Genomic DNA, 21,610 nt, shown 5'->3' with positions numbered 1-21,610 from the left:
TAAATAAAAATACATATAAATAAATAACTGAATAAATAAATAAATAAAAGCAGTAAAAAATTAGCTAAAAGCCAGGTTAAAAAGATAGGTCTTGAGCCTTTTCTTAAAAGCATAAACGCTCTCTGCGGCTCTCAGGTCCTCTGGCAGACTGTTCCATAAGCGGGGGCCATAGTGCTGAAATGCAGCTTCTCCATAGGTTTTGGTTTTTACAAACGGAATGGTTAACAGACCAGAGCCAGAGGATCTCAGGGTCCACGAGGGTTCATACTTTACTAAAAGATCTGATAGATAAGAAGGCGCAAGACCGTTAAGACATTTAAAAACGGTTAAAAGTAGGCCTGCACAATATACCGCAAATTTATCGTTATCGCGATATCAAGCTGTGCAATATGCATATCGCAAAAGTCATCACAAATCGCAATATATAGTTACCTTAAATATGCTAAAACAATCTTATGGCAGCTTGAAGCATTTAACGAATCAAATAAATCCATTTATGCATTTCACCAATCGGATGGACCCTTTTATGTTGATGTTTTTTTCATCCTACCTCGCCGAGGGTCATTTGGAGCATACGTTTTAAACTGTTGCAGTGAAATGGGAATAATGCTTTTGGTTGTTTTGATATTTGTTTATTTACAGCAAATTATATCGTTATCGCAATATTGATCACTAATATCGCATATCGCAAGTTTTCCTCATATCGTGCAGCCCTTGTGAAAAGTATCTTAAAATCAATCCTGAAGCATATGGGGAGCCAATGCAGGGATTTTAAATTTGGGGTGATGTGAGACCCCCTCCTGGTCTTGGTGAGAACTTGTGCAGCAGAATTTTGGAGAAGCTGAAGGATCCTAAAGTTGGTTTTCGGAAGACCAGCAAGCAGGGCGTTACAATAATCAACTTTACTAATGATAAAAGCATGCATTAGCATCTCCATATTAGCAAGAGAGAGTAGTGGGCGGACTCTTGCCAGCCAAATATCATAAGGTTCAGGAGGCCTGAGCAGGCTTGTTCCGCTTTGCGCAGCTGCCTGGTCTCACTCCGTTGGTCCCCCAGCTCGCCTCCTGCGAGCCGACATAAAGCACGATGTGAGCTCTGAGTGAATGGCGTGCGAATGAGGAGTGTTTCAACGGGGGACTTCAAGATGTGGACGACCGGAGCTCCTCTGTGGTTTGGTCCACGCAAACCCTCAAACTACAAAAACAGACAGGTGCAGCAGACAGGTAATTTGTCTCTATTAGATCTCTAATGTCAGCAAAGCCATGCAGATATCACTGAAATAGGTCACCTCCTTGACGGAACACCGCTGAGCGGGTAGCCAGGAATATGAGTCGATTTCCATGGATGAGCCAATGAGTGTTTAGGTCCCGCCCACTTTCACTGATTGACAGACAGACCCATTCGGCTGAAAAAGCTCTTCATGAAATAAATCAGTCATTGTGAAAAACAGCAACATGAAATAAAATAAGCTACTTTGTAAAATATTCATTCTGAAATACGAGCTTCTGAAAAAAGACAATTATAATAATATTCCACATGATTAAAATGAATATTGTAAAATGCTGTTTTAAAATAATGAACAGGTTTTTAAAGCAAAATGAAATATGTTGAATAATATAATGGCTAATTTAAAATCAGTGTGCAGGTTTTTCACAATTTCATGATCTTTTTATATATTTATGAGAGATTTATTGGTTGATTGTTTATTTGCATGAGGCCATATTTATTTATTTAATTAAATATTTATTTAATTATGAACAGTATAAGGACCCCATATACCCCCTCCATATTTTTTTCTGCATATTCATAATATAAAAAAACGTTAAAATAACAAAGAACCCTTTTCAAAGCTGCATGGATCGATGCAGGTGAAGCATGACTCCATAACACCAAACCAAGCAGCTACTGCCATGACTTTAGCTCTCATCGTTTTTGTATTATTGTTTGAATTGAACATGTTGGAGGATATCCCGCCATGAACGAAGGGTTATGGTCATGAAACTCCAGAGCCTTCAACTTGCTGCTGAACCCATGTGCTCTTGAGCCTCGACTCCTATACGTTCAGCCTGACATCACCACACTCCCACCACCATGTTTGAGTGTTGCTTTGATGTTCTTTTCCAAAAAACAAGCCAGGTGGAACAAGATGCACAGAAAGTTCAGCAGTTTCTGAGTCTCCGTGTTGTTTCTTCCTCCTTGAACTCACCATTTTGTCCCACAGTCTCTTTCTGACTGTTGAATCAACAACTCTGACCTGAAGTGAGACTTCTTCTGCTTCTTGGACCACCTCCCACAAGAGTCCTCTTCATGTTCTTGAACCTGTTTTGGTGGTTCTGGGGATGTCTTCTCTGCGTGTGGATGATGGCTCTGGCTGTGCAGATTTGGGACAAAAGCAAAGTCAAAGCTGTCAAACCTTCTTTCTCATCTCTGGCTGATTTTCTCCCGATGCAACACGAGGAGTTTCTCCTTGAGAAACCCTCAGCTGCTTCTGCTTGAGGTTCTGTAGAATTGAGTTCTTCATCTGTTCTGTCAGCGGTCAAACTTGGTTCTGCAGAGTTCTTGCAAAACTTCCTTTATGATTTACTAACGTTGGGGGCGTTTTCTCCGCTGAGCAGCTGGGTTTGAACAGATCCGCATAAATCCAGATCGTCATCATGGTTAACCGTTTTAGAACATCTGGCTGCAGATGGAAGAGCCCTCCACATGTGGGCTGGTCAGTGTACACCGGTTGAACCGGGTTTGCTAGTTTGTGGCCCACAGTCCGGGTCAGAGGTCGTCACTGGGATGATGCTGTGTCTTCTCAGAGCTCCCAGGTGGTGAGCTTCACTCCGGCTCCGGAGGGAAAAGACGGATTCTCGGATCTGATCAGCATAGTGAAGCGCTTCGGACCACCGCTCTACACTCTGGTGCTGCCGTCCAAGGTGAGCCCCCTCAGAACCAGCCCGAGGTTCTGTCCACAAACCCAGAGTGAGTTTTTGTCTCCGTGTTTGTCATCCAGGTGTTCGTTGAGATGAAAAGCTCTGCTGATGCTCAGAAGCTGGTCAACTATTATTCCTCAAACAAGCTGAAGATCAACGACGACATCATCCAAGTGGCCTTCTCCAACGAGTACAAGAGCCTGCTGTAGGTGCAGGTCAGCTGGTTCTGATCCGTTTGTCACTGTGGCTGCTGAAAGTCCTGCTTTCTGCTCCCACCTGTAGGAACGTTTCATTAGCCAGGAAGTATGAAGAGGAGGAACCAACGAAGGACTCTGACCCTAAGCCCAGGTCTGGAGACCAGGACAGAAGAAGGAAAAGGACCAGAAGCAAGTCCAGGTCAAGAGGAAGATCCAGAGGTTCAAAGAGCTCCAGAACCCGGTCAAGATCCAGACAAAGATCAGAGGGAAGCAAGAAGAGCACGTCCAGATCAAGAGACAGCAAAACGTCCAGAAGTCACGGTAGAACCAGGTCCAGGTCCAAGTCCAAAGAACGCTCAGAGGGAAGAAAAAGGAGCAGAACCAGGTCCGCGTCCATAGAACAATCCAGCAACTCCTCCAGACAGAACCAGAATAAAGAGAACTCAAAAGAACCAGGTGAGGAGGTAGACCTGAAGAGCAGCGTCAGGGAGGTGGCCAAGCCCGGTTCTGGGTTGGAGGGTGGTTCTGGTGATTGACAGGTTTGACAGCAGCTTTACATTTAATCCAGAACCAACTGAGGCAGAACAAAAACCCAAATAATGGGATTGTCAGTGCTGCTCTCGGTCTCATGATCATGGAGAAACTTTAGCTGGAAAACACATTGATCTCACTCTTCTACCGTCTTCTGCTCCTCATCCTCCTCTTTGCTCAGAAACTCCTCTCACAGTGGAGCTCCAGACGATCACAGGTGACATCCAACACCAAGAACCTGCTGGTGAGGATGAGGAGGACAGGTGAGGCCTTCAAGCGGCGCTTTGATTTGAACCACAGCTACTGAGAAATGCTGAGAACGTTTGTGATGCCTCCAGCATGTCCACCGACGGGTGTGACAAGGGGATGGAGGTGATCGCAGAGGACGGGAGGATGATCAAGGATGAGGATGAAGAAATCCTGAAAGAGGGAGAGGACATGGAGGAAAGTGCTGTGGAGAACAGGACCTCTGAAGACATGTCAGCCTCATCTGAGAGAGGTACGTAGACATCACAAGTCTGAGGCTCAAAAAGAGGTTTGGAAAATCATTTTTTCAATTTACAGAAGAGGAGAAGAAAATGGAAACTGAGGATGAGGAGAAGACTTCCGCGCGAGCAGAGGAGATGGACGTGAAGGATGCAGGCGCCGAAGATCAGGAGCAGCTCATGACTGAGGAGAAAGAGGGAGAGGAGGAGAGACTGAGGGAGATAAAGGAGGAGGAGACGGTGAGGCCGCTGTCGCACGTTTACAGCTCGTTCTCCCTGCAGCATCCGTCTCCTTCCTCGTGTCTGAAAGAAAAGGACAGTTTCTGTAACCCTTGTGCTATCCTAGGCACTTTAACGTTGGAGTTGGGTCATCTAGACCCACTAGACAGTGCTCTGAACCTTGTAAGGGTGGGGTCACCTAAGATAGCACAAGGGTTAAACTGAACACGCTTTGATGAGGGGCGGTGGTGGAACAGTAGCAGCTGGAGCGGTTGTTGAAGTTCTCCTTGATGACCCTCAGGAGGAAGCTGGTTTCCCCCTGAACCTGGAGGACTGCATCACTCTGGATGAAGTTCACTCAGATGATGAAGGTAGACCTCAGAAGGCCTGAAAACCCCTGGAAGACACAGATCTTGATGCCCCGCTTGAGTTTTTGCTCCTTTGTTTCAGGTGAAGGTGACGGAGGTGAAGCGTCTCAGGTGTGTTGATGAGTCCGGTCTGATGTTCCCAAGGTTCCTCCAGGACACTGATGGTCCGCTTCTGTTGCAGCTGGAGTCCAGCAGGGTGGTGTCCTTCAGCGCCGTGCCGCAGGGCTGCACCGACGCAGAGCTCATCAAAGTCATGAAAGGCTTTGGGACGGTGGTTCGATACCTGTTGATCCGGGAGCAGCGGCAGGTGCACGTGTACCGTTTTCAGTTTGATCTCACCTTCCGAGTCCAGACTGTTGAGCCACAGAACTTCCAGATTTGATCAGAGCTTTCTGTCCTGACCCAAGAACCTGTTTCAGAGAGAAAGTTCTGGATGTTCATATTCCGAGGCTTGTTAGAAGAACACACCCCTACCGTATGAAAGCATGCTCAGGAGAAACTGTCAATCATTTTGAACATTGCATGTTTTATTGAGGCATCTGATTGGTCAGTAAATATGTTGAATGACTTAATTTCAGGAAAAAAAAGGTGGAAAAAGAGGATTTTCAAGAACATGTTGCAGAAAGGCATCAGTCAGAATGGTTATTATGACAGACAGATTGAGTCGTGGCTGATTATTTCTCTATAGAAGTCTATGGGATGTTGGCTTCTTGGAAGCAGCAGGTACTTCCTGTTTGGAACATGAAGAGGGAGGGGTCACTGAGTCCATGTCTCATATACAGTCAATCTAGATCATGTGTGTCAAACTCAAGGCCCACGGGCCAAATGTGGCCCTCCATGTCATTTTATGTGGCCCCCGAGAGCATAAAAGTTTTTACTTTCTTAAAATAAAAAATAAAATTGGTGTGTATTTATTCATATCTAGGGGGAATCTTACTTGAAATATCAGATTGGAAAACTATGCATTATGACTTAAACACTGTCCATATAACCTAACCTGACACACTCAATGAGTTATTTTACATTAAGGAGTAGTTACATTTATTTTTCATTACATTTAGTTACATGTAGAAGTTGTATCTGGCCCTTAGAAGACAGTCACTATGCTGATGTGGCCCTCTGTGAAAATGAGTTTGACCCCCCTGATCTAGATCTTAGAGAACAGGAAGAATGACCTCTGATAATAAGAAAGCTTTAAATCTGAATCTCCTGCTGAAAGAGTTTAGAAGTGTTCCGTTGCAGCAGCTGCATGGTTCACAACATGCAAACTCATCTGCAGGTCCTCGATGCTTCTCAGCTTCAGAGAGCACAAAGGATCATGGGATTGGATTATCTCCTCTTTCAGAAATGATGATTCATTGTGTTATCACTTCTAGGGGAGGCTAAAGACAGCAGTGGACCTGTTTTGTTTTTTTTAACTTTGCTGAATTTCACAGTCATTTCATTCATTTTTTCCAAATGGAAACTGGCAGAGGCCCCGTCCTCACTTGATTTTTGGCTCTTGCTCCCAGTTTAGTTTTTTGAACAGCTGTTCTCAAATGTTGCTTCTGTGGTTCTAGTTGTTCTGCTCCTCGCTCAGACTCGGACCGTTCCCGATTTCTCCTCCTCTCACCTTCGCTAACTTTAAGAGGATGAAACTAAGTCTGGATCTTTGGCTTTCGTCTGTTTCAGGCCTTGGTGGAAATGTCGAGTCCCTCCGAGGCTCAAACTGCTGCAGAGGAGCTGAACTCCAACTGCATCAGCATCAATGGCTGCCGGCTGACCGGCTCTGTGTCACAGGAAAATACCAGACTCACCGACGGGTCAGAAACCTGCTCGCCGCACCTCCTGCGTCTCTGCATTCAGCCTCTCACGCCATCGTCTCTCTGCAGGTGGGACGTTAAAGGTGACGAAGACGAGGAGAGGAGGAGTGGGCAAAGTGACAGGAGAACCTCAGAACCAGAGGAGAAGCCATCTGAGGAGGTTCATGAGAAAGACGCATCAGAGACGGAGGTTCAGGAAGGAGAGGAGACGCCAGAGACGAGTCAAGAGACTCCTTCAGACAAGACAGGAGAAAATAAAACTGAGGGGAAAGAGACCAGAGAGACTCCAGCAAACAAAACGGTGAGAGGAGGTCCTCAGAACCGGGGGGGGGGGGGGGGGGGGGGGGGGTCTCCAAAATCTCAGACACATGAGGAAGAAATAACAGCTTCAAATGCTCCCAAGGTTCCCGAAGAAAAGAATCCACCTGAAGATCAGGATCTCCAACAGCAAAGAGACGCCGAGAAGCTGAGCGACTCCCATGAACCTGAAGTGAGGGATCCAGAGGGATCAGATCATCCAGAAACCGCTGAACAGGTCAGAGACGAATGTCTGCAGACGTCTGCAGGTCTTTCTTTAGAGCAGACGTCAGGAACGCATCCGTTCCTGTTACCATCAGAGCTACGAAAGAAACATTTGAGCACTCCAAACCACTCGACTACACTAAAGAGGATCACAATAACGGGTTTCCATGGTAACGTCTGTGGCTCTTGGTGTGTTTACAGAATGCTGTGGCGGCGCCACCATTTGCACCTGCAGGGGGCGCCACTGAAGCAGAAAGACTTTCCAAAGCCATTGGTAAGATCAACACGCCAACATCCTGGTTCTGGGGTTCCGTTCTCTCTGTAGGCCCGTTTAACGTCCCAGCATTCATTGTGCGTCTGGAACTGTGTTGCAGGAGCTGAGTTTGTGCGTCCCGTTGTGGGTTATTACTGCAATCTGTGTCAGCTGATCTTCTCTGACGAGGACGAGGCAAAGGGGGACCACTGCCGCACGCCGGCCCACTATGCCAAATACCAGGTTGCTATGGAAACAAAGCTTCCCTTACTCTTTAAGAATTTAGTGGTGCAGCTTTTTCATTGCTTTGTTTTTCAGGAGAAGACGGGAAAAGATCCGTGGACGAGCTGAACTCAGACTGAAGATCGTCACTGCAGAACTCAAAAGAAAACGGGATGTTAAAATGATTCAAGTTGTAAAAATAAATAAATGTTCGACTGTGAGGAAACTGTTTATTCTGAAAAACATCAACACAGTTAACTGGTAAAAGAATAATCAGGACTCGAACGCAGCAGTGCCTGAACACCACATGGATCCTGTTCCAACCCCCACAGGACACTGCAGGTCCAGGCGTTAGACAGAGCCCAGTAAGGGCCAACACCGTCATAACAGCCCAAATGACGAAGTTTGAACGCACCACACTGAAGAAGTTTGTGTCCCACAAGTCAGTCAGGGGCTGCCCGGTTGCCGTGACAACACTCCTGATTAAAACTATAGCTAAATAAAAGTGAAACAGGGCGACTTCTTTCCCAGCTGCTCTCAGCCTGATGTCTTCTTGGCCTTCTCTCCTTTGGTTTGTTCCTTCTCCAGGTATTTCTGAAACAATGACATGACGACCAATCAGAAAACAGATCTTCATGGGGGGGGGGGGGGGGGGTCTCTAGAACTCAACAGCTTGGCTGAGATTTTTACTGCAAATTCAGACACATTGGATTCGTTATTCAGCAGCGCCAACAGCAGCTGCTCTGCCGTCCATGTAAAGCTGCGTTCACGTTGCCCTGCAAACGCGCCTTCAAGCCACCACTTCCAATGAAAAGTCCCTCATCGCGTTTTAGACGTCTACGTTCAAAACTCACTCGTTCAACATGTTGCTACGCAATTTTTTTATCTGTTTTTAGGCTTCCATTCAAGGTGCCAGTAAGGCTGCACCTTAGGAGTCCAGATTTGCTTTCTTGAACGGACCACCAGCCTGCCTTAGAGAACAGGAAGAATGAGCTCTGCTAATAAAAGACGGGACAGCTTTAAGGAGAAGCTCCAGCTTTGACTCCACTGCATGACGTCTGTAGATTCCAGTCCTGTCATTCATCAGTCAACATTTTGGTCACATCTACAGAATCCACAGAATTAACTCTTCATCTACACAAAGTCAGTCACCTTTATGTAGAAACATTAAATAACCAACGCAACAAAACGATTGGGTCTAAAATCTATTTTGTGTTGGTTCATAATGTCATTTGTTTTTAAAAATCCACTTTTGTTTATTATCTGAGGGAATTATTTTCCATCATTAAACATGGTTTTCAATGGAAATTAGAAAAATAAAAGTAAAAAATAAATCTTTGCTGTAATTTTGAGTGTTTGACAAATTTGTTTAAAATTAATAATTGCAGTTTTTCATGAATAAAATGAAGCATCAAACAAACCAAATAGAAAAATAATAATAAATCTGATTTTGACTTTTCTCTAGTTCTTTTGCACTGCAGGTCATTACCCAAAGGGGCCCTTCCCATGAGGGCAGCTCTCCCGTGGGGGCGGCGCCCATGAGGGCAGCTCTCCCGTGGGGGCGGCGCCCATGAGGGCAGCTCTCCAGTGGGAGCGGCCCCCCTCTGCAGGTGTGCCGGCTCACCTGCAGCTTGTCGTAGTGCGCCTGGCTGCTGCAGTGCGTCTTCTTGGCCGTGTTCTCGTTGGTGTAGAACAGGAAGCAGATGCGGCAGTAATATCCCATCTTCACGTGCTCCACTCCTGGACACCAACAAAACATTGTAAACACTAGAATTCTCCGGGAACAGCAGCCGAGGAGCCACATTCTCACCGACGGGGGTCTCTGGGTCATAGGGGGGCAGCGGCAAAGCCGCCGAACTGGGCTTTGTGTCAACAGGAGGCGGAGTTTCAGTTTGTCCATTCTGATTGGTGGATGTCTCCATCTCCTCGTCCTGCTGCTGCTCCTCCCGTTTCTCCTGCAGATCAGAGTTCTGGTGACCTTTAGGTCCATCAGTGATCAGCTCCACCACGATGAAGGCTTACCTCCTCATCGATCTTCAAGTCTTCCACAGGATTCTCACAGTTTTCTTCTGTTTTTGAGTCTCCAACATCAGAGCTCTGTGCTTCCTCGTCTGCTGCTTCCTTCTGCCCCACCTCCTCCTTTTCGACCACCCCATTCTTCTCCTCTTTGGTCTCTTCCTCTTTTGTTTCCTCCTCTTTCTTCTCCACTTCTTCCTCTTCTTCCTCTCTGGCCTTCTTGGCAGGGAGCTCCTCGGAGGATTTTGGAGGCGGACTGCTGGTCCTCTTGGCTGCACACCGATGACTTCCAAGAGAAAGAGGAGATGAAGAAGAGCTGCAGCTTAGCACAGATCTGAAAACACAACTTACCCGTGTTTGAGCTGTCGGTACTTCCTGCTGACGTATACGGTCAGCCGCTTCCCGTTTAACTTCGGCGGTTTGGACTTGCAGGCCTCTGCCATCTTCTCTGCGTCCTCAGGTCTGTCCATCTCCAGAAAACACTGCAGAGCAAAACTCAGCTTTTGTCTTCTGGGTTCAGTTTAAACTCACGACAGCTGCTCCACATGAAAATAAAAAAAGTGAGACCCAGACTTGGGCCTGTTAAGGCTACATAGTGAGGCATTAGCATGAAGAGCTCAAGTGTCTAAAGCTCCAGTGTGAAAGGGTTAAGATGGTAACAGACATGGTTACTGATTCTTCTACAATGATGTACATTTTGTGCCGGCAGTTTGCTTCAGTACCTCTCTCTTGATCCGGTTCAGGAAGTACTTCTGGACCTTTCCGTACGGCTGGGCAAGTTCCAGGATCTCCTCGTCGGTGAATTTGTTGTTGGGAATCTGACCGATGTACACCACCCTGCTGGAGCCGCACTGCACACACAAAACATGAGGAAAAAAAGAAAATGTCTTGTTAGTCTAGACATTTGTCCACGTGGGAGGACAACTGTGAAGCTTCAGTTCAGGTGTTGCATAAAGATTTTGAGCATAAACATAGAAGATTTAAAACCAGGTCCAAATGGAAAACCGACTTCCAGCAGTTCTCAGGAAGGAGACGCTTTTGTTACTAAAAACCAAATGAGGGGTCGACTCCTGCAGGTGTGCTATGGGGCTGAGGGGTCATGTGACTCACCTGGATGGTGGGATAACTGAGGGAATGGCTGACCCTGACGGGCCGGCCGCACACGGACACCGTCACGTTACCATGCCCATAAAACTTGGCCATGGCTCGAGCTTCGTCCTCCGTCTGGAACTGAATGTAAGCCTGAGGAGGAAGATGAGCCACACACACACACACACACACACACACAAATAGAACCACATTAAATGCAATAAAGTCGGACAATTTCAATGTTTTAGATTTGACAAATACATCAGTCCACTCAGAATCTTTCAACTCTTTTCATTGTTTTTCTTGAACTCTTCCTGCTGGTTGTTCTGATCAGAAACAAGTTTTTTTTCTCCATTCAGACACCAAGAACTCCTCAACCAGAGTTCAGCCTGAGCCTCGTCTGATCAGAATGTATCCGTTTTTTCCCGATGACCATCTGAGGACCGGACCGAGCCAGTGTGACGGCCGGGCTCCAACCAAGTGAACTTATTGCTACGGACGCCGCCATGTTGGAGCCGGACAACACCAGTAAGCAGTGATTGGTCAAAATAAATCTGAGACATTGTTTCCATGGAAACCACAGTCAATCAGGAGAAAGCTTGTTGGAAGGCCACACCCCCAACCACTGAAAGCGGGGCTCAGAAGAATCTGTCAAACGTTCAAGGTGGGGGCCAGCGAGCACCACATTCAAGGTGGATGTGGGCATGGGCGACTATGCCCCATCTATGCCATGAGTGCCCCCTCCAAATGTGACGCCCCGCTAAAATCCACATCTGACAAAAGAAATAAAAATAACCCCACAAACAAACAAAACACACAAACAAAAAAAATCTAAATAATTCAATGAAAGACACAAAAAGAATTGAGGATGGACGGACAAACAGATGGAGAAATGTACAAACAGCAGCCTGGACAGGCACAACCCAGTGTCCTGCTTGTGCCTGTCCCAAGCCCGGTAAAGGCAGAGTGTAGTGTCAGAGAGAGCCTTCAGCATAGATCTATGGATAGATGAACTGATGTGATGACAGCAAGGGTGTCTGTGACTTTTAGGGAGGATTATGACAACCCAAACTGTCAGCACTGTCAGCCCCCCCACAATAATCTACCTGCGCCCCATAGTGGAGCAGGCTAAATCTGGGCCTACACCACATGCTTTTACTGAGGCATCTGATTGGTCAGTTTATAACTTGAATAACTTGCAATAAAGAAATAAAACTGAGGATGATGTTAAAAAACGTATCAGATAAGGAACAGTTCTGACCAATAGAATGAATAACAGCTGTTTAAAAGTTTATGGGATGTTGGCTTCTTGGAAGCAGCTCTACCTCAGGCCGCAGGTCCAGGACCAGGTGTTTGACCACCTTCCCAAATGGCTTGGCGAGCTCCAGCAGCTCGTTGACAAAGTTGTAACCTCGCCTGAAGCCCACGATGTTGACCACCCTCATCCCCTGATGAAGGAGAGAACAGATGATCACAGCTTCTTCCTCTGCACTGATGAAGATCACAGCAACACAGGCATCCAGACGAAGAACTTCTCAGAGTAAAGTCTAGCAGAAAGTTGGTCTGAACTACTGTTCTGGTCCCGACTCTCACTCAGCCAAACTGCTTCCTTATAGAACATCCCAGAAAAACCAGACCAGAACCCAAAAGGAGAGTCATTTCCATCATCTCTGGGACAGAAGCTAAAGAGTTTTCTTTCTGCTGATAAACATGAAAAATAAACAAATGGAGACGTTCATTTTCAAACAATCTGATGAAGTTTCTAAACGGTTTGTGATGCTGAACCTAACAGAGGAACAACTCATGTCCTGTTTGGGGTCTTTCAGGACCCACAGGCTCGTACCCCTTTCTTGGAGTTATCTGCAGAAAAGGACAGAAGAAGAAAGAAAGATCAGCGTTGGGCTCAGCTCATTTTCAAACTCCAGGCAGAGCTGAAGCTCCGTGACAACACAAACCTGTGGCATCCGACTCCCCGGGGGCGTCGCCCTCATCCTCTTCTAGCTCATCCAGCGTCACAAAGTCCTCCATGTTCTCCATAAAGTCCTGGTCCAGCTGGAGAGACCAGAAGTGTCAGTGAAGCCATGCTCCCCCAGAAGACCACAGCTCATCGTTTGAGGTAAATGATCAAATATGTGTCATGTTCAGTCACATTTAGTGTTCACCTAAGTTTACCTGCTTCCTCAACAAGGCATGATTGGACAAATGTTTGTTAAGCTGCTTGGCAGCCATTTTGAATGTTCAGCTTTTTTAAAGGGTGTTAGTTGAGGTTAACCGCTGCTTTCCTTCTGCAGTGGTTTGAACCAACAGGGGCGAGGCTATACAAGCAGAGGTGTTTGCTGCGTTTCAAAAGGTGAAAATAAAAGGCTTTAACTCCAGACACAAACAAAGACTCAGACTGGTCACTTCAGCCGCTCTGTTCCAGTGTTGACAGGTGAAGATGAGGAACATCAGCGAAAGGCTTTCAGGGACTCCTTAAAGCAGATCTTACCTCCTCTGCAGGTACGTCTCCCTCCATCGTGTTGCCGCTCTCCACGGCTTCCTCTTTGAGCTCGGATTCCTCCAATGAGGTTTCTGCTGCTCCTTCTGGCTCCACCTCCTGCTTGGCCTCAGGCTCCGCCTCCTCCACAGGTGTGACGTCATCAGGAACCTGTGTGTTTGCAGTGTTTTCAGTCAAGGTTGTTCAGTGTCTTGAGCCTCCATTTGCTCCTCACCTCTTGCTCTTCATCTGTTTTAACATCCTTCACCACCGTTTCCTTCTCAGAGTCTTCCTCCTTTGGATCTTTATCAGATGCATGGTCTTCCTCTTCATCCTCTGCTCCCTGCACCACTCCTGTGACCTCCTCCTCCTCCTCCGCCGCCTTTTCTTTGTCCCCCTCCTCCTCCTCTTTCTTCTTCTCCTCCCTACTCCTGGATGTGGACTTGGAGGAGGCGGTTCTGGAGGCGCTCTTGGCTGCAGGGCTTGAGGACCTCTCACGTGTTCTGCTCCTCCTGCGGGTGGAGGTTTCTTCTGCAGAGCCGCTCTGTCTGCGGTTCACACTGAGAAACACGGAGGACCGAGCGGATAAGTCACGGCTGCAGAACGCTCGAATGCGCCTGCGGGCAGGTTGTCACGGTAACAGAGGGACTCACTTGAGGGTTTTGTATTTGGTGCAGATGTTGAGGCGGATCAGGCGTCCTCTGATGGTGAGGGGGTTCACGCTGTAATACTTGACCAGCATCTCTGCGTCCTCCACAGTTCCCAGCTGGACAAAAGCCTGCACACAACACAATGAGGATCACCGACACAGAAGATACTTTAGGGCTGTAACTCCAGTGAGAAACAGGAAGGCACTGCTAACAGTCTCCTGGTGTCAGAGAAGACCAACGCTGAGCTGGCTTCAGTGAAAAGTGATGCTGCATCCCAACATTATCTGAAGGTTTCTGTGTGTAGGTAAAGTGAAAGTACGTCACTGAACACATTCAGAGCATCTTCAGCTTGAATGGAGCTTCTGCTTATTCTGACTAATTCAACATGAAGTTCAAACTAGAGTATTTCCAGCAGAGTTTAGAGACATGGACAGACAGAGGTTGATGTGAGAATCTGCTGAGCGGATCAAAGTGTCTGTCCACTATTATAAATGCACTTTTTTCAAGCAATGACTCCAAAGCAATGATCCCAAAAGGCGACTAGAAAAGAATATTACTGTGGCGATTCTTTAGAACAGAATTCCACATTTGTGTTCATTTTATTTTGACTTTTTCAGTCCATTCATCTAAATCCCTGAACTGATTTGACAGATGACAGATTTTCTGCAGTCATGTTTTAAAAATCTAATGAAGAGGAAGTGATGCTGTGAAGAAATGTACCTGGTCGGTTAAGAAGAGGTGCTTGTCCACAGTTCCGAAACGTCCAGCGATGGTCAGCAGCTCCCTCTTCTTCTCCTCCTCTCTGGGGAGGTTGGAGAAGAAGACCACTTTGCTGCCGTGGCTTTTGACATCCCTCATGGGTCGGTCGCCCATCCCCTCAGACATCTGGGGGTCTTTCTGAGGGCACAACAGAAACACAAGTCAGGGTCTGACCGAACACAGCCCCCTGATGCAGCAGAAAGAGGGTGGTACCTCGATAAACATCAGCCTCTGGGACAGGTAGAACGTGATGGGCTTGCCATACAGAGACGCCGTGTGCTGCTTGTAGTAGTTGACCATGTCCAGAGCTTCTTCATGAGAGCTCATCTCTAGGAAGGCCTGTGGTGGAGACAGAGGAGACACCACTGAGGGGCAGCACAACAGGACCCAGTTCTGGATCAGTCTCAAAGAGTTTCCAGATGATAGTCTTCACCCGTCATCTAAAATCTTGAAATGAAAGAAGTTACTTTCCTAACGAAGTGAGCTAAGAGATGAAAATAAAATGTTTTTGCACTTCAACATGGCGGCATTTGAATTGGGGAAAAAAAGGTGATGGAATGGACTTAAGCTGGACTCGGGGTGAGTGACATCACACTCAACCCGTCCGGTTCTCATACTCAGTCAAGGGGACAACACTGTGATCATTGGATGAAGAGAAAATGCCACAACAACTTGTGCTGAACTAATCCACACTTGAACTTTTAAAGTTGTTTGTAATTAAAAGCTGAAAGAGAGTCCATTTTAGGTGTACTTTCACGATCATAAGGCTCACTTCAAAGTCTCAAATGTTCTTCAAAATGTCCAAAGTACCAATAGTGCGGTGCGCCTAATGTGTTGTGTGACTGCGGTGAAGAGGTCGTAGGAGAGGACAGCATGAGAACGGTGAGGAGGGAAGTGAGGACGTGAAAGAAGACACCCCCCAAACAGTACAAAGGTGCAGGTATGTTCATCATGCAGAACAATGCCGCCTGCAAAGAGACGCGCTTGTGAAGCACAGTTTAAACTGCAAGCTATCAGAACGTGGGAATAGAGGAGCTGCCAGAGAATTCAAGATGAATGAATCCATGGTTCACAAATGGAGGAAGCAGGAAAACAAACTCTGACAAGTCAAGAGGACGCAGTTGAGTTTACATGGAAACAAGGCGAGGTGGAAGATCGACTGGAGCGATGGATTCACCATCAGAGAACAGCTGGGAGAAGCGTCTCCACAGCCACCATTGGACTGAAGGCAGCAACGTTTGCAGAGGAAATGATAAGTGAACATTTGCTGAGAGGTCCGTCTCTGTTTTCGTTTTATGAAACGCCGTCATCTTTCCATCCGGGCGAGGATGACGGTGCCGCAGGGACTTCCAGCAGATTACAATGAAAAGCTGTTCATCTTCCTCTCATACTGCCGTGAAAAGATTGCAGAATTATACCTCCAGCCCAGCCACATCACCAACCTGGACGTGGTGCTGATCACCTTTGACATTCCAGTGAGTCACACTGTTGAATGGTGGACAGTTTTACTAAGACTGGGAGGCAGCACCGGGCGAGTTACGCCACACGATGTGAATGGACTGTAGAAGCTAACGCGTCTGCTTGCTCTGCTTTCAAAGTGCAGAAAAGCCGGCATCCTTCATGAGGAGCCGCACGGCAACAAGACGGACTCTGACGATGACGGAAGGGAAGCTGGCGTGTTTAATAGAAATTTAGCTCAGCTGTTCAATTCAAATGTAGAAGATGAGGACTGATGGATTTTTGGATGCTGATTGATGACAGAAAAAATAACTCAGTTTTGCTCCCCCTGTCTTTTTTAAACACACACTAGGTGTGTGTTTACGTGCCTGGTGCCCCTTTTGCATGTGTTAAAAATGGCAAATTCACCCATAACGGAGGCCGGTTTAGCTCGTGCTGGTTTGCGGTGCCTTCCATCCGTGAAACCCAGGTTCAACTCCGGGGTGCTCCCTGTTCCCTTCTCTACTTCTATGCCGGTCCCAAACCCGGTTGCTTTGAGAGGGTTGCGTCAGGAAGGGCATCCGGCGTAAAACATTGCCAAGTTTCCCATGCGACTCGTTCGCTGTGGCGACCCCAGATGGGAAAAGCCGAAAGAGAAACAACAACCCATAACGGAGGCCGCGCCCTATACCCCAGTGCACCCTATGATGGTGAAAATACAGCAGTCAAATGTTGAGTCAGTCAGAGCTCACCCACGGGCGTCATGGGTGGAGCAGAGCCTGTGATCTCACCTTGTTCTTGAGGACCAGGTGCTCCCTGAGGCGGCCGAACGGCTCGGTGAAGGCGAACAGAGTCTTGTTGCTCAGAGGCTTCCGCTCATATTTCACCACCACCACTCTGCTCCTCATCTGGAGACACGGCGTTCACCCTCAGTCGCTGCTGAATGACAACCTGCAGCACAGCCAGCTCACACTCACCATATTCAGACCCATCTTGTGTCCTGGCAGGCCGGGGCCTCCACCTCCTCCTGACGAGGAAACGCACAATGTCAGAACACAAACGGCCAACAGTGAGCACAACCACACCAGGCAGTGACGTGAGGTAAAGTCCAGTAGCAATGAGAAGTCCAAGTGGCTGCACAGGTCTGATGCAGAATCACTGCCCCCCCCCACAGACAGCAGTCACAAATGCAAGAAATGTTTCTGTTGTGCAACTGAGGTTAGTTTAAAAACTTCTCAACAGGGATTACATCCAACAATGAGAAATATATTTTTATCATGTTCCCTGCTGTTAAGTTTTTCAAATGAAGTGGATGAAAAAGTCTTAAAAAGTTTCTCCACAGATCAAGATTTATCAGTATTTATAGATTTATCTTTATTAGAGCTGAAATGATTAATTTGAACAACAATTTAATTCATAAACCTGGAACTGAACAGTGAAGTTTTCCAGATTCTTGGATTTCTTCCAGATCATCAAGTGGAAATTAAATGTGTGTCCAAACAAACAAGTAAACTAGAATGAATGTCAAATCCATTCACATGTTAGTTTCCTAAAGTTCACCACTGATGTTTTTCCACATCCAAAGAATCCAAAGAGAACATTCTAGACACTGGATGGTCACATGACTTTATTCAAAGTCTGTCCACACATTGGACTGTGATGATGGACTGATCAGTTTTTTTGCTGTGATGCACTTGGTTGTTTTTACGTTAAAGTAAAATTAACCTACCATGTCTCAATCTAAATGGTATTTTCCAAAATTGATATATTTTATATATATTTTGAAACGATTTTTCAATGATACAAGTCAATTTGATTAACAGCTTGTCTCAGACAGAAGGATCTGGTTGGTTCCTAGGAATAGAAACAGATTCATCGTTGCAGCCCTAATCTTTACTTTTATCATCTTCAGGGTTTTTTATTTGCTGTCATGTTGGAGACGGTTATATTTTTATGTTTTATCTTACAGGTTCAATTATCTTGAATCTAAATTCTCAGCAGCAAAGATGAACTGCATGTTAGTTTTAAAGCAGGTGCTTTACTGAGTCTCACCCCAGCTGGAGGACATCCCTGCCGAAGACATGGGGGCCGGTCCCAGCAGCCCAGCGGACAGGTTGGGGGTGTCCCTGCGGCCCCTGGAAAACAATGAGTCCCCTTATCTTAGCTTTGACTCCACATCAATCTTCAGAAACCTGCAGATTCGTTAAAGCCCCACTTGATCATCTTTTGATCTATTATAAAGCGTTCCCACTGGTCCTTTAACTACGCTGTAACATGTATAGTTTTCTAGAACATAGTTTCTGCAGAGCGGCAGGAGTTTATCAAGAACTTTGCCTCTGACTTGTGGACTGTTGGAGCATGAGCTCATTCCCCATCATGCCTTTGTTTACACGCTCTCCTGCAGCCTCACAACGCCAACCAAACCTAATCAATAAAACAAAAATGGTGAGCGATATCAGAGCTATGCAGCCGGAAAGCTTTGATCCAGATTCCAGCTCAGACAAAGTGGATGCATCTGAATGCAGCAGAGCAGGGAGCTAGAGGCCTGCCGACTGTAGTTTGTGCGTCACAACTACAAGCTTTTTCTAACTGGGTTTTTCATCTGCTCCTGATTTGGATAACGAACAACTAACGCATTTTTAATCTTGATTTTATTTCTATATGCCCTCCCCCTCATCGAACAATGCCACAAAAACACCAACAACAGAATTTTCATTGGAGCGGGTCTTTAAAGGGAAGACAGCAGAATAAACAGAGCTCACCCTCTGCCTGGAGACAAGCTGGGGTCCCAGTCTGGATACCTTCATTTCAAAAAAAGAAACATCTTGTTAGGACATTTCCTTACAGAAGAGGCAAACACAAAGCTGCATGTCTAAAGAAGGAGATGAGGCCCAAAGAAAACTGCAATCATATCAATATTTTGAAGAGGAAATTGAGCGAAAAACAACCAAACTGCTCTGAACATTTCATTAAATACACCACAGAAAAATAACACTAACTATTAAAACATCAAACAAATCAGAAACATCAACACCACTAAGGGGTGTCAGCATGTCAGAAAAGCTCAACTTTTCAGGAAAAATAATGACTTCATTCAGGTGAGGTTTGGTTCCAGGAGCTGCACACTCACATGTCCAGAAGCAGGCGTCGGTTCTCAGCATGTCGGAGGCCGCAAACGTGCTGGTTCCACTCCTGTAGGTCAAAGCAGAATTACTGACACACACTCAGCAGGAATGCCACCACAGAGCGCTGCTCTCTGCTCTCCAACTGTCAGCTAGAAAACAATCCAAACTCAGAAAAGTAGGTTTCAATTTCACAGCTCTGCTGAAAAAGACAGCGTGATGGAAGCTGACTGAAGTTTAGTGTCTTCATACAAAGTGAAATTTTTCCTGACTGCTGAAAGGAGAAAATGACTGGCATGTTGGTAAAAAGCCAAATGGCACTGATCTTTGGCGCTAAGATTAAAGAAAAGCCTGTCATAACTGAGACTGACAGCTCCTAAACAAATGAGGAGCTTTAAGCTCCGAGTGCTGCAGGTCACAGCGAGCTCATCAAGGCTGCCCGAACTTTCTGTCTGCCCTGAACTCTGCAGACTCAAGAGGACGAGAGGAAGCTGTCAACCTCAACTGAACAAGACAGGAAACAGGAGAGCGACAGCTGAACTACAGGTTCTGACTGGCAAATGCTGAAAACTTCAGGGTCAGAGTCAGAAAATGAAAGCTCGTCCTGAAAAGCGAATTAAATCAGAATTTCTATGAAGAAACCTGGAGCTCCAGCTGCTGGGAAAATGAGGATGATAAGCAGCCAAGGCTGAAGCTGAGCTCAAGTGTCTGCACTGAAACATTTACGAGTAGAGAAGAGGAAGCGGACTGGACGTACTCACCATGGTGGAATGAACATCAAAGTCACAAAGAGAGCACACATGGGGGAACATGGAGGGCATGACTCCCAAGAAGTCTTGGACTTTTCCGACTGACGGAGAGCCGATCCTCCTCTGCATAAAGATGGAGTCAGACTGCGATGGCCCCATGTCCAGCCCACCGTAGGAGGTTTGATGGGAAAGTTCAGGGTAAGGCCTGTCTCCTCTCCCACCCCCACCACTGTTGAAACTGGACCCGAGGCCCCGGCCTGTGGGCATGTTCTGCATGGAACTGTACCCAAAGTCTGCAGAGGGCTTGGACCGGGCCGGGCCCTCACCCATGGAGGGGCCGCCCATCCTCCCCATGCGGCCTTCTTCCCAGCTATCCCTTCCTCCTTGAAACGCAGCCTCAGAGGACATGGAGGACACTGCCCGCCGCTCTCCTGCCTCCCCTTTGCGACTCTTGAGCTGCATTAGAATGCGAGGCAGCGTCTCCACACTGATTTCGTCTTCTGGGATCTCAGCAAGGGCGTCCAGGTCGGAGGGCGATAGCCCCAAGCTGGCAAAGAGCTTCATGGTGCTGCCAAGATTGTTGCCACCACCCCGCCGGGGCATCTGGGGACTGCCGTCCGGATGCTCCACCCCACTCATTCCCACACCAGAGGACATGCCCCCCATCGGCCGCCCTGAACGCTGCTCATTCATGTTGAAGTTCAAGGTCTCTGCTGCAGCCAGGAGCCCACGACCCACAGAGAACTGTTTCTGACTGCCGTCTGACTGAGACATTACATCAGCAGGGGCGCTGCTCTCTGAGGCAGAGAAAAGGAGCCAAGCAGGTGGAAAAATGGGGTCTAAAGAAAGGTGGAGGGGGTAACGTCAATTAATGTCTTGCTTAAATGATAAAAAATTGGGCAAAGTGAAGTCGAACTCCTCTTGTCCGTTGAAGAACGTCTTATTTCTGCTGAAACACAATGAGGCAGAGACAAGCTTCAAACAAAAGGTCCACTGACAGCAGGTAGGGAGGCCACGAGCCACGTGACCCGGGCCACCTGAGCTGGACTGGAGTGGCTGGGATTTCTGCACAGTCAACATGAGGAACATTTAACAAGGGATGAGACAGAAAGGCCATTGCAGACCGGGAAGGAACAAGAGATGAACTTATGAGAGAGACAGATTGATGGAGCCATTTTCGAGGACAGACAAGCCGGAGAAAGAAACGCATGTCTATGGCTGTAGACGCTGTCTAAAGACAGGCAAAGACCAAACACGGCACAGATTTCACGCAGAAGCTGCAGGAAACCTGACCGTCTGGTTCCAAGTGTTAGTTCAACGGAGAACAGGCAACTGCTATGCTAACTGCGCTAACTGTGGCAGATATTATGAGTAAAGAAGCGGGGTGAATGTTGCTTTCACCGCAATTCATTGACAAACTATGAGTTTGCTTGGAAAAGCGTGTGTTTTAATTAAAGTTTTAAAGTTCTTCGTTAAGTTAATAATACCCGCAGTGAAAGCTAGACCACCTATCCGTAAACCGAAACCAATTGTTGTCTACCGAGCTATAAAGCGCGAATTAGAGAAGTCAAAGTCCGCGTGTTGTGTTCTTTACAAAAGTGCATCAAGCAAATGAAATATTCGTATCAAATATCGCTCAAAAATACAGTTTTCTCGTAGATTTAGGGGCTCTTACCCTGTATTTTTCCGGCTGCGTAATATGCTAGCAGCTGTTGATGAAAAACTCAGCAAGTAACGCGACGTGATCCCAAAGTCTCGCGATATTTTGTTTTTACTTCTTCTTTTATGGTTGATC

The 21,610-nt window shown here is 46.8% G+C and overlaps 2 protein-coding genes across 4 annotated transcripts in view; one reads left to right on the top strand and one right to left on the bottom strand.

Annotated features, from left to right (window-relative positions):
• Positions 1-7,743, top strand: part of matr3l1.1 (matrin 3-like 1.1) — a 17,720-nt gene extending 9,977 nt beyond the window's left edge. For both annotated transcript variants that reach the window (XM_078953888.1, XM_023959521.2), the window contains 15 exons: positions 2,805-2,921; positions 2,999-3,123; positions 3,201-3,571; positions 3,828-3,909; positions 3,985-4,145; positions 4,211-4,371; positions 4,652-4,721; positions 4,801-4,829; positions 4,900-5,025; positions 6,390-6,520; positions 6,590-6,821; positions 6,924-7,055; positions 7,244-7,316; positions 7,417-7,538; positions 7,614-7,743. In XM_078953888.1, coding sequence (XP_078810014.1) covers positions 2,805-2,921; positions 2,999-3,123; positions 3,201-3,571; positions 3,828-3,909; positions 3,985-4,145; positions 4,211-4,371; positions 4,652-4,721; positions 4,801-4,829; positions 4,900-5,025; positions 6,390-6,520; positions 6,590-6,821; positions 6,924-7,055; positions 7,244-7,316; positions 7,417-7,538; positions 7,614-7,646 — 1,965 coding nt within the window. In that variant the 3' untranslated portion in view covers positions 7,647-7,743. The remainder of the gene's footprint in view (positions 1-2,804; positions 2,922-2,998; positions 3,124-3,200; positions 3,572-3,827; positions 3,910-3,984; positions 4,146-4,210; positions 4,372-4,651; positions 4,722-4,800; positions 4,830-4,899; positions 5,026-6,389; positions 6,521-6,589; positions 6,822-6,923; positions 7,056-7,243; positions 7,317-7,416; positions 7,539-7,613) is intronic.
• Positions 7,728-21,610, bottom strand: matr3l1.2 (matrin 3-like 1.2). Of its 2 annotated transcripts, none has more exons than XM_011473155.4 (22): positions 21,491-21,610; positions 19,828-20,761; positions 19,075-19,136; positions 18,707-18,745; positions 17,997-18,079; positions 16,922-16,971; positions 16,736-16,852; positions 14,721-14,846; positions 14,469-14,645; positions 13,752-13,876; positions 13,334-13,658; positions 13,111-13,269; positions 12,578-12,674; positions 12,466-12,482; positions 11,948-12,070; positions 10,644-10,775; positions 10,256-10,384; positions 9,885-10,015; positions 9,540-9,819; positions 9,328-9,472; positions 9,142-9,257; positions 7,728-8,111 (listed from the first exon to the last, which is right to left on the bottom strand). In XM_011473155.4, exons 2-22 carry the CDS (start codon positions 20,587-20,589, stop codon positions 8,055-8,057), a joined length of 3,252 nt encoding a protein of 1,083 aa, XP_011471457.1. In that variant the 5' UTR covers positions 20,590-20,761; positions 21,491-21,610; the 3' UTR covers positions 7,728-8,054. The 2 variants fall into 2 exon arrangements, with proteins under 2 accessions (XP_011471457.1, XP_020557406.1); XM_020701747.3 differs by having other exon boundaries at positions 19,828-20,764; positions 21,491-21,602.

This window comes from Oryzias latipes, chromosome 10 (assembly GCF_053564925.1).
Source record: "Oryzias latipes strain Hd-rR chromosome 10, Olatipes_Hd-rR_3.1".
In the NCBI taxonomy this organism is placed as follows: Eukaryota; Metazoa; Chordata; class Actinopteri; order Beloniformes; family Adrianichthyidae; genus Oryzias; species Oryzias latipes.
This window is presented reverse-complemented; position numbering and strand designations above follow the sequence as displayed.